Source organism: Bufo gargarizans, unplaced genomic scaffold (genome assembly GCF_014858855.1).
Source record: "Bufo gargarizans isolate SCDJY-AF-19 unplaced genomic scaffold, ASM1485885v1 original_scaffold_1571_pilon, whole genome shotgun sequence".
Taxonomy (NCBI): Eukaryota; Metazoa; Chordata; class Amphibia; order Anura; family Bufonidae; genus Bufo; species Bufo gargarizans.
In genome coordinates, this window is record NW_025334417.1 from 31,026 (window position 1) to 43,363 (window position 12,338).

The 12,338-nt window shown below is 49.6% G+C and overlaps 2 protein-coding genes across 2 annotated transcripts; one reads left to right on the forward strand and one right to left on the reverse strand.

The window, feature by feature from the left end:
* The first annotated feature begins 9,244 nt into the window (after positions 1-9,244).
* LOC122923395 (histone H2A type 1-like) lies at positions 9,245-9,853 on the forward strand. Its single transcript, XM_044274192.1, has one exon. It carries the CDS (start codon positions 9,358-9,360, stop codon positions 9,748-9,750), a length of 393 nt encoding a protein of 130 aa, XP_044130127.1. The 5' UTR covers positions 9,245-9,357; the 3' UTR covers positions 9,751-9,853.
* A 447-nt stretch (positions 9,854-10,300) lies between these two features.
* Positions 10,301-10,729, reverse strand: LOC122923396 (histone H4). Its single transcript, XM_044274193.1, has one exon. It carries the CDS (start codon positions 10,727-10,729, stop codon positions 10,418-10,420), a length of 312 nt encoding a protein of 103 aa, XP_044130128.1. The 3' UTR covers positions 10,301-10,417.
* Positions 10,730-12,338: the final 1,609 nt, after the last annotated feature.

Sequence of the window (12,338 nt, forward strand, 5' to 3'; positions counted from 1 at the left end):
TCATAAATTTAGGCCCCGGCACCCAGGCAGAAGAGAGAGGTCCCGTAACAGAGAATCTGGCTTCATGTCACCAGAGAATCAGTCTTCATGTCATAGCATAGAATCAGGCTTCACGTCACCCAACACTGGAACAGTCCTTTGTCAGATATTTAGGCCCCGGCACCCAGGCAGAGGAGAGAGGTCCCGTAACAGAGAATCTGGCTTCATGTCAGCAGAGAATCAGTCTTCATATCATAGCATAGAATTATGCTTTACGTCACCCAACACTGGTATAGTCCTTTGTCATAAATTTAGGTCCCGGCACCCAGGCAGAGGAGAGAGGTCCCGTAACAGAGAATCTGGGTTCATGTCAGCAGAGAATCAGTCTTCATATCATAGCATAGAATTATGCTTTACGTCACCCAACACTGGTATAGTCCATTGTCATAAATTTAGGTCCCGGCACCCAGGCAGAGGAGAGAGGTCCCGTAACAGAGAATCTGGCTTCATGTCAGCAGAGAATCAGTCTTCATATCATAGCAGAGAATCATGCTTCACATCACCCACCACTGGAACAGTCCATTGTCATAAATTTAGGCCCCTGCACCCAGGCAGAGGAGAGAGGTCCCGTAACAGAGAATCTGGCTTCATGTCAGCAGAGAATCAGTCTTCATATCATAGCAGAAAATCAGGCTTCACGTCACCCACCACTGTAAAAGTCCATTGTCAGATATTTAGGCCCCGGCACCAAGGCAGAGGAGAGAGGTCCCGTAACAGAGAATCTGGCTTCATGTCAGCAGAGAATCAGTCTGCATGTCATAGCAGAGAATCATGCTTAACGTCACCCACCACTGTAACAGTCCATTGTCATAAATTTAGGCCACGGCACCCAGGCAGAGGAGAGAGGTCCCGTAACAGAGAATCTGGCTTCATGTCAGCAGAGAATCAGTCTGCATGTCATAGCAGAGAATCAGGCTTCACGGCACCCACCACTGTAACAGTCCATTGTCATAAATTTAGGCCCCGGCACCCAGGCAGAGGAGAGAGGTCCCGTAACAGAGAATCTGGCTTCATGTCAGCAGAGAATCAGTCTTCATGTCATAGCAGAGAATCAGGCTTCACGTTACACAACACTGGAACAGTCCATTGTCATTAATTAGGCCCCGGCACCCAGGCAGAAGAGAGAGGTCCCGTAACAGAGAATCTGGCTTCATGTCAGCTGAGAATCAGTCTTCATGTCGTAGCAGAGAATCAGGCTTCACGTCACCCAACACTGGTATAGTCCATTGTCAGATATTTAGGCCCCGGCACCCAGGCAGAGGAGAGAGGTCCCGTAACAGAGAATCTGGCTTCATGTCAGCAGAGAATCAGTTTTCATGTCATAGCAGAGAATCAGGCTTCACGTCACCCACCACTGTAACAGTCCATTGTCATAAATTTAGGCCCCGGCACCCAGGCAGAGGAGAGAGGTCCTGTAACAGAGAATCTGGCTTCATGTCAGCAGAGAATCAGTCTTCATATCATAGCAGAGAATCATGCTTCACGTCACCCAACACTGTAACAGTCCATTGTCAGATATTTAGGCCCAGGCACCCAGGCAGAGGAGAGAGGTCCCGTAACAGAGAATCTGGCTTCATGTCAGCAGAGAATCAGTCTTCATATCATAGCAGAGAATCATGCTTCACGTCACCCAACACTGGAACAGTCCATTGTCAGATATTTAGGCCCAGGCACCCAAGCAGAGGAGAGAGGTCCCGTAACAGAGAATCTGGCTTCATGTCAGCAGAGAATCAGTCTGCATGTCATAGCAGAGAATCATGCTTAACGTCACCCACCACTGTAACAGTCCATTGTCATAAATTTAGGCCCCGGCACCCAGGCAGAGGAGAGAGGTCCCGTAACAGTGAATGTAACAATCCATGGATAGGATCCACAAAACACATGCGGACGTCTGAATGGAGCCTTACAGGGGGGTGATCAATGACAGGGGGGTGATCAATGACAGGGGGGTGATCAGGGAGTGTATATGGGTGATCACCCGCCTGTCATTGATCACCCCCTGTAAGGCTCCATTCAGACGTCCGCATGTGTTTTGCGGATCCGATCCATGTATCCATGTATCCGTAAAAATCATGCGGACGTCTGAACGGAGCCTGACAGGGGGGTGATCAATGACAGGGCGGTGATCAATGACAGGGGGGTGATCAGGGAGTTTATATGGGGTGATCAGGGGTTTATAAGGGGTTAATAAGTGACGGGGGGGGGGGGTGTAGTGTAGTGTTTGGTGCGACTGTACTGACCTACCTGAGTCCTCTGGTGGTCGATCCTAACAAAAGGGACCACCAGAGGACCAGGTAGGAGGTATATTAGACGCTGTTATGAAAACAGCGTCTAATATACCTGTTAGGGGTTAAAAAATTCGGATCTCCAGCCTGCCAGAGAGCGATCGCTGCTGGCAGGCTGGAGATCCACTCGCTTACCTTCCGTTCCTGTGAGCGCGCGCGCCTTCACAGGAAATCTCGCGTCTCGCGAGATGACGCGTATATGCGTCCAGGAGGAGTAAAGCAACCACCTCCCGGACGCATATCTGCGTACAGCGGTCGGGAGGTGGTTAAAGACTCGTCCACTTTAAAGGCCCTTGGCCCCCTAGAGGTGGACTGTGGAGCTTCCCCTTGCTCAACATCATGGTCCCTCGACCTGATGGAGCGCAACAGTCTTTGGGTTTTTTCGGCCGGAAAGAGGAAGGCCGAACTCTCTTCCTCAGAGGAAGAATTATCCTCAATGGAGATGACGTCTTCAGACATGGGTGCAGGACCAGGAGAAGCCTGTCTGGGCCTCTTGTTAGAGACTGCTCCCTTAATCTCGGCAATGGACGTATCCATGAACTGCTTCATCCAGGAAAACATCTCCACCACCGTTGGTTCTGGGTCCGTTGGTCTGGGTCGGCAGCCTGGGCATCGGTGGAATTCGTACGAATCCGGCAATGGGGTGCTGCAGCTGGAGCAGGCGAGATGTTTCTGCTTCTGAGTGGATTTGCCTAAGAAACAGACAACAGGATAAGAATTTTGACCCAAGAATGGCTCTAAAAAGAGAGCAGTACCTTACCATGAGGTGGCAATGCCATCTTAGAAAGAAAAAGCAAGGTGACTTCAAGGAACTTCCTGAGCGCAGGAGCAGCCAAACAGCAGATGTCAGTTGAACTCAGAAAACTGAGAGCAACACTGACCTGCCTCACACAGGTGCCTTAAATAGTGCAAGGGGGAGGAGCTATAGCCACTCTCCCTCCCTGGGGGTGGGTCTCCAGACTTAAAATCGCAACCTTAATTAAAATAATATAATTTCTCCATGTCCCCCAGTTAGGCCCCCTTGTCCTACCTGAGGGCACGGACCTATGAAGACTTTATACAAGAGAAGCGCTGAAGACAGCGCTGCAGGACGGAGCCGGGGACCGGAATTGACGTCAATGACGCACTTCCGGTTCTTGCGAGACGACGGAGGAGCGCGGAAGCGACTGCTTCTGAAGATCCACAGCCGAGGTAAGAAAGCATGGCACTGTGACTGGAATATAATCCAACGATGCCCAGAAGTCATCCACCTGAGGCAGGAGAGGGCAGGACACCGCTCCTAGAAGATAAGAGAAGGCAGAATTAAACATTATAATATTATAATACTACAAGTATAACAATGGGAGACTCCAGTAAGGAGTCTAGCCTGTCCTGGAGTCCACAGGACAATAAAAAAGCAACCCCGTCCAGTTAGGGAACGGGTTATATGGGGTAAGGGCTTAATTAGTTATTTACTAATTAGGATACTTAGGCAGAAATTTTTTGTTCAATAAAAATTCCGCCTGTCCTGACCAGCTTCACAGGGGCAAATACGCCACTTGGGCTGCTGTAAGGACGAAAGGGAACAATGGATGGAGCACACGGTGAGAACAATGGATGGAGCACACGGAGAGAACAATGGATGGAGCACACGGAGAGAACAATGGATGGAGCACACGGTGAGAACAATGGATGGAGCACACGGAGAGAACAATGGATGGAGCACACGGTGAGAACAATGGATGGAGCACACGGTGAGAACAATGGATGGAGCACACGGTGAGAACAATGGATGGAGCACACGGTGAGAACAATGGATGGAGCACACGGTGAGAACAATGGATGGAGCACACGGAGAGAACAATGGATGGAGCACACGGAGAGAACAATGGATGGAGCACACGGAGAGAACAATGGATGGAGCACACGGAGAGAACAATGGATGGAGCACACGGTGAGAACAATGGATGGAGCACACGGTGAGAACAATGGATGGAGCACACGGTGAGAACAATGGATGGAGCACACGGTGAGAACAATGGATGGAGCACACGGAGAGAACAATGGATGGAGCACACGGAGAGAACAATGGATGGAGCACACGGTGAGTACAATGGATGGAGCGCACGGAGAGAACAATGGATGGAGCGCACGGAGAGAACAATGGATGGAGCGCACGGTGAGAACAATGGATGGAGCGCACGGTGAGAACAATAGATGGAGCACACGGTGAGTACAATGGATGGAGCACACGGAGAGAACAATGGATGGAGCACACGGAGAGAACAATGGATGGAGCACACGGTGAGTACAATGGATGGAGCACACGGAGAGAACAATGGATGGAGCACACGGAGAGAACAATGGATGGAGCACACGGTGAGAACAATGGATGGAGCACACGGTGAGAACAATGGATGGAGCACACGGTGAGTACAATGGATGGAGCACACGGTGAGTACAATGGATGGAGCGCACGGTGAGAACAATGGATGGAGCGCACGGTGAGAACAATGGATGGAGCGCACGGTGAGAACAATGGATGGAGCACACGGTGAGAACAATAGATGGCGGCCATTTTTAACTCACAGACACGGTTCGGACTTTTCTACACGGTGCCATCTCGCCGGTATTTGGTGCCCAGAGACATCGGGCAGTAGTTGTAAACTATAGAACAGGGGACACATTATACAGTGATTATGTTAGATATAGCCTGTATATGTTCTGCGGAATCTGCATTACACTGTATCTTCCAGACTACTGAACGGATCTGGGGGAATTTTGGACATGTGGTCACCCAGATCCCCCGGTTCCCGAGGATATGTTTTGGGGTTATTGCATGTTTTGGGGTTCCTGTGATGTTTTATAAAACTGTCTTTCTCTGCCTGTGATAATTATATTATCTGGACCTAATGAATTATTAGGGGGGGTCCGTCCAAGATCATGTGTGTGATGGAGGAGGGGGTGAGGGCACTGGGGCAGCTGGGCAGGCTTCCAGACCACCACAGACCACAAGTTACCTCCACAAATTATTTTTTCCAGTCCAGATTTGATTAGTTTACCACCAGGGCCAGGCAGTCCGCCCCAGGCCCCCACTCCCAGCCACTAGCCAGAGGCCAGACAGACCAGTCAGACGAGACCAGTGACCACAGACCGTACTGCAAGAACAGAAGTTCAAGTTCCCGCCGCGCTAATCTGAATGCCGGCGGCGTCCCGGCGTGGGGCAGCAGCAGGCAGCGACAGGCACAGCGTCTGACGTCACCTGCCGCTGCGCAGCTACGTTCCTCTGCGCAGCGGCTCCAAAGCCTTTTAAAGGGGAATGCAGCCGGAATACCGTCCGCAGGTTAGGTTGTAGTAACACAGCAATGCGGCGGCCGAATCAGCGGAGCGGGGGGGGCAACGGGGCCAGGAACAATCAATTGCCCCCCTGCAGACACAAAAAAATAAAAGTATTAAATTGGAAATGGCCTGGCCCCCCCCAGGGTCCGGGCCCCTTACTGGTATCGGCTGTACCCCCCTGATGGCAGCCCTGCCCTCCGGCATGCCACAGTCCAGGTGCTAGTCCCTTGAAACAACTTTTCCATCACTATTGTGGCCAGAAAGAGTCCCTGTGGGTTTTAAAATTCGCCTGCCTATTGAAGTCAATGGCGGTTCGCCCGTTCGCAAATGGAAAATGTTATGTTCGCGACATCTCTACAGACAAGCGCAGCCGCCTGTCCACAGCCAATGTGGACAAGCTCACGGTCATTAACATGACCCAGGCCTGGATCCCTCAGGACCAAGTCTGTCACCGCCTGCTGGGTCAGGTTCTGCTGGAGGTCCTGCTGCTGGAGCCGGGTGGTGTCTTCAGAGGGAGGCTGAAGAAAGCTGCTCATTATAGACGGAAGTTGTTGCATATGGAGCTGGTGATGCTTCTACCCCCCCCCCCCCCCCCCCCCAGTAAGACCTTAATGAGGACCGGCTGGTAATATGGAGGCTGTACTATAGTGTGGAGGCTGAAATCTGTAGGCTGTAATGTAATGTGGAGGCTGTAATATAATATGGAGGCCGTAATATAAAGTAAAGGCTGTAATGTATTGTGGAGGCTGTATTATAATGTGGAGGCTGTATTATAATGTGGAGGCTGCAATATAATGAGGACGCTGTGATATAATGTGGAGGCTGTAATATAATATGGATGCTGTAATGTAATGTGGAGGCTGTAATGTAGAGGCTGGTAATATCATGTGGAGGCTGGTAATATCATGTGGAGGCTGTAATATGTGGAGGCTGGTAATATCATGTGGAGGCTGTAATATCATGTGGAGGCTGGTAATATCATGTGGAGGCTGGTAATATCATGTGGAGGCTGTAATGTGGACGCTGTAATGTGGACGCTGTAATGTAATGTGGACGCTTGAAATGAAATATGGAGGCTGTAATATAATGTGGAGGCCGGTAATATAGAAGCTGTTATATAATGTAGAGTCTGTAATATAAAGGCTGTAATATCATGTAGAGGCTAGTAATATAATGTGCAGGCCGGTAATGTAATATGGAGGCTGTAATATAATTTGGAGTCTGTAATGTAATGCAGAGGCTGGTAATATGAAGGCTGTAATATAATGTTGAGGCTGTTATGTAATGTAGAGGCTGTGATGTAATGTGGAGGCTGAAAATATGGAGGCTGTAACATAATGTTTATGCTGTGATGTAATGTAGATTATGGTAATATAATGTGGAGGCCGGTAATGTAACATGGAGGCTGTAATATAATATAGAGGCTGTGATATAATGTGGAGGCTGGTAGTATGGAGGCTGATAATATTACGTGGAGGCTGTGATGTAATGTAGAGGCTGGTAATATGGAGGCTGTAATATAATGTAAAGGCTGTAATGTAATGTGGAGGCTGTAATGTAATGTGGAGGCTGTAATGTAATGTAAAGGCTGTAATGTAATGTAAAGGCTGTAATGTAATGTGGACGCTTGAAATGAAATATGGAGGCTGTAATATAATGTAGAGGTTGTAATATAATGTGGAGGCCGGTAATATAGAGGCTGTTATATAATGTAGAGTCTGTAATATAAAGGCTGTAATATCATGTAGAGGCTAGTAATATAATGTGGAGGCTGTAATATAATGTGCAGGCCGGTAATGTAATATGGAGGCTGTAATATAATTTGGAGTCTGTAATGTAATACAGAGGCTGGTAATATGAAGGCTGTAATATAATGTTGAGGCTGTGATGTAATGTGGAGGCTGGTATGTAATGTAGAGGCTAGTAATATAATGAGGAGGCTGTGATGTAATGGGCATGGAGGAGGATGATGGGAGTAGTGAATGGGAATGGAGGAGGATGATGGGAGTAGTGAATGGGCATGGAGGAGGATGATGGGAGTAGTGAATGGGCATGGAGCAGGATGAGGGGAGCTTGTAGTGTAACTTCCACTAGCGGTACCGCATCTCATCTAGCTGACAGTGAGGAAACCGCAGCCACTGTGAGAACGGGGAGACGCGGGAGCAGCTCCGCTGGAGACAGGGTGGGGGCTCTGAGAAGAGCCTTTGGGTCCGGAGAGCGGGGGGCGCTCACTTGGCGCTGGTGTACTTGGTGACGGCCTTGGTGCCCTCGGAGATTTCATTTTCCAGCCTCCGTATTACCAGCCTGTAAATGACATTATATTAAAGATTAAAGCCTCTATAATATATTATCAACCTCAACATTATAGCCTCCATATTATATTACAGCCTCCACATTACATTACCAACCTCCACATTACATCACAGCCTCCACATATTATCAGCCTCCATACTACCAGCCTCCACATTACATTACAGCCTCCATTTTGTATTATCAATCTCAACATTATATTACAGCCTTCATATTTTCAGCCTCTACATTACATTATAGCCTCCATATTATATTACAGCCTCCACATTATATTACCGTCATCTACATTACATCACAGCATAAACATTATGTTACAGCCTCCACATTACTAGCCTCTACATTACAGCCTCCACATTACATGCCTCTACATTATATTACAGCCTTCATATTACCAGCCTCTGCATTACATTACAGACTCCAAATTATATTACAGCCTCCATATTACATTACCGGCCTGCACATTATATTACAGCCTTCACATTATATTACTAGCCTCTACATTACATTACAGCCTCCATACTACCAGCCTCCACATAATATTACCAGCCTCTGCATTACATTACAGACTCCAAATTATATTAGCCTCCATATTACATTACCACCTCCACCTTAATTGACAGACTCCATATTACCAGCCTGCAAATTACATTATATCCTCCGCATTATATTAAAGCCTCTATATTATATTATCAACCTCCACATTATATTACAGCCTCCATACTACCAGCCTCTGCATTACATTACAGCCTCCATACTACCAGCCTCTGCATTACAGCCTCCATATTTACAGCCTCCACATTACATTACCAGTGCTCCCCTTATCCTCCCCAGTGCCCAATCACCACTCCCCTCATTAATAGCAGATCACACTTCCGTCATTTTCCTCACTGGCTGACCACTACTCCCCTCATCATCCTCAATAGCATATAACTACTTCCCTCATACTTGGTGCCCGATCACTGCTCCCCTTATACGCTGCAGCTGAGCTCTGCTCCCGCTATGAATGGCTGCGCATCAGCGAGCTGTGCGGCTGCTCAGTGCAGGGCGGGAGGACGAGGCTCCGCTCCTACGGGCACATAACGGCTGAGGCAGGGGGGCCTGAGCTCTGCTCCTATTGGCTGGGAGAGCTCAGGAGCTCATTTGAATTTCCCGCCTATAGTTCCCAACTGCAAATGAGCTGCTGATCTACAGGAGGAGCCGGTCATGTGACCTGTACCCGTGTCATAAGCCACGCCCAGCGCCGCTCATTGGCTTCTCCACGAGTCTTGTCTCCGGCGGAGGCTTCTAATCCACCCAATGAGCGGCGCTGGGGGCGGAGCAGCAGCTTATAAAGGCGGCAGGCGGCGGCTCCTCCGGATCACACACAGCAGAGTCTTCGTTGCTGGTTTGTGCTCTGCAGAGAACGATGTCTGGACGCGGCAAACAAGGAGGCAAAGTGCGGGCTAAGGCCAAGACCCGCTCATCCCGGGCAGGGCTCCAGTTCCCGGTCGGCCGTGTGCACAGGCTCCTCCGCAAGGGCAACTACGCCCAGAGGGTGGGCGCCGGCGCTCCCGTCTACTTGGCCGCTGTGCTCGAGTATCTCACCGCCGAGATCCTGGAGCTGGCCGGCAATGCCGCCCGCGACAACAAGAAGACCCGCATCATCCCCCGTCACCTGCAGCTGGCCGTGCGCAACGACGAGGAGCTCAACAAGCTGCTGGGCGGAGTCACCATCGCCCAGGGCGGCGTCCTGCCCAACATCCAGGCCGTGCTGCTGCCCAAGAAGACCGAGAGCAGCAAGCCGGCCAAGAGCAAGTGAGCCCGGCTCTGCCCCGCCCCAAACCAAAGGCTCTTCTAAGAGCCGCCCACATGGTCTGTACGACTGAGCTGGCGATGCCGCTGATCTCCGCTGTGGAGGCGTCACACAGGGGCACTTACCGCTCCTGACATGCGGCGAGCACATTGCTGCTGTAGAGGGTTCGTCCCCCTGTGTGTAATGGACTGCTCCTCCACGGCCGCTGAATTCTAACCGGACTGTAATTCAGCGGGAATTTCAAAAGCCAGAGATCAGCCAATCACTGTAAAGCACTTGTTCTATAGCTCCGCCCCCTTCTGCGCTGGTTTCCAGGGATAGAGCGCAGGACGGGGCTCACATCCATCCATTAGCAGATCACTACTTCCCTCATTCTCCTCACTGGCTGACCACTACTCCCCTAATCATCCTCAATACCATATAACTACTTCACTCATTCTCCTCATTGACCAACTTCCCTCATTACTCCCTCCCCCCCCCACATCCTCAGTGTCCAATCACTACTCCCCTCATCCTCCCGATCAGTGGTCTATTATGAGGAAATAATCCGCCCCCTGATGTGCGGGCGGTGTTAACCCCTCAGTGGCTGAGCGCAGAAGGAATTGTAGCTTCTCCCCGGGAAGATGTGGGCGGCTCTGAGAAGAGCCTTTGTGCTGTGAGGACGGAGGCAGCATTAACCCCCGAAGCCGTAGAGAGTGCGGCCCTGGCGCTTGAGCGCGTAGACCACGTCCATGGCGGTGACGGTCTTCCTCTTGGCGTGCTCGGTGTAGGTGACGGCGTCCCGGATGACGTTCTCCAGGAAGACTTTCAGCACCCCGCGGGTCTCCTCATAGATGAGGCCGGAGATGCGCTTGACGCCTCCCCTGCGAGCTAGACGGCGGATGGCAGGCTTGGTGATGCCCTGGATGTTATCGCGGAGCACCTTCCTGTGCCGCTTGGCGCCGCCTTTCCCGAGCCCTTTCCCTCCTTTACCGCGACCAGACATCTTCTAGGTAGTGAGCAGAAAGCAGTGACTGCTCAGCCCAGAGCCCTCCTTTATATGGAGCATGGGCGGACCTGGAGGAGAACTGCACGGAGAGGCTGGGGGCGGGGCTGTTCCTGAACTCCAGGCCCCGCCCTCCCGCTCTGATTGGCTGAGCTCAGAAGTGCTGGTGGTTTTCATTTTCCAGCCTGTAAATTACATCATATCCTCCGCATTATATTAAAGCCTCTATATTATATTATCAACCTCAACATTATATTACAGCCTCCATACTACCAGCCTCTGCATTACATTACAGCCTCCACATTATATTACAGCCTACACATTATATTACCAGCCTCCATACTACCAGCCTCTGCATTACATTACAGCCTCCACATTATATTACAGCCTCTGCATTACATTACAGCCTCCACATTATATTACAGCCTACACATTATATTACCAGCCTCTGCATTACATTACAGCCTCCACATTATATTATAGCCTACACATTATATTACCAGCCTCCATACTACCAGCCTCTGCATTACATTACAGCCTCCACATTATATTACAGCCTCCATATTACCAGGCTCCACATTACATTACAGCCTCCATATTACCAGTCTCCACATGATATTACAGCCTCCATATTACCAGTCTCCACATTATATTACAGTCTCCACATTACATCACAGCCTCCATATTACCAGTCTCCACATTATATAACAGCCTCCATATTACATTACAGCCTCCATATTACCAGTCTCCACATGATATTACAGCCTCCACGTTACATTACAGCCTCCATATTACAGCCTCCACATTACATTACAGCCTCCAAATTACCAGTCTCCACATGATATTACAGCCTCCACAGTATATTACAGCCTCCACATGATATTACAGCCTCCATAGTATATTACAGCCTCCACATTATATTACAGCCTCCATATTATATTACAGCCTCCACATTACATCACAGCCTCCATATTATATTACAGCCTCCATATTATATTACAGCCTCCACATTATATTACAGCCTCCATATTATATTACAGCCTCCATATTACCAGTCTCCACATTACATCACAGCCTCCATATTATATTACAGCCTCCATATTATATTACAGCCTCCACATTACATCACAGCCTCCATATTATATTACAGCCTCCATATTATATTACAGCCTCCACATTATATTACAGCCTCCATATTATATTACAGCCTCCATATTATATTACAGCCTCCATATTACCAGTCTCCACATTACATCACAGCCTCCATATTATATTACAGCCTCCACATTATATAACAGCCTACAGATTTCAGCCTTCACACTATAGTACAGCCTCCATATTACCAGCTGGTCCTCATTAAGGTCTTACTGGGGGAGGGGGGGTAGAAGCATCACCAGCTCCATATGCAACAACTTCCGTCTATAATGAGCAGCTTTCTTCAGCCTCCCTCTGAAGACACCACCCGGCTCCAGCAGCAGGACCTCCAGCAGAACCTGACCCAGCAGGCGGTGACAGACCTGGACTGCACCCTGTAACCCCTGATCCAAGATGGGCGAGTTTTCCATGGACATGCTCTCCTGCCCGGCCAGAGCGGGGGGCACAGATACCC

Coding starts and splice junctions, on each gene's coding strand:
- LOC122923396 (XM_044274193.1), bottom strand. CDS start 10,729: ATGTCTGGTCGCGGTAAAGGAGGGAAAGGGCTCGGGAAAGGCGGCGCC.
- LOC122923395 (XM_044274192.1), top strand. CDS start 9,358: ATGTCTGGACGCGGCAAACAAGGAGGCAAAGTGCGGGCTAAGGCCAAG.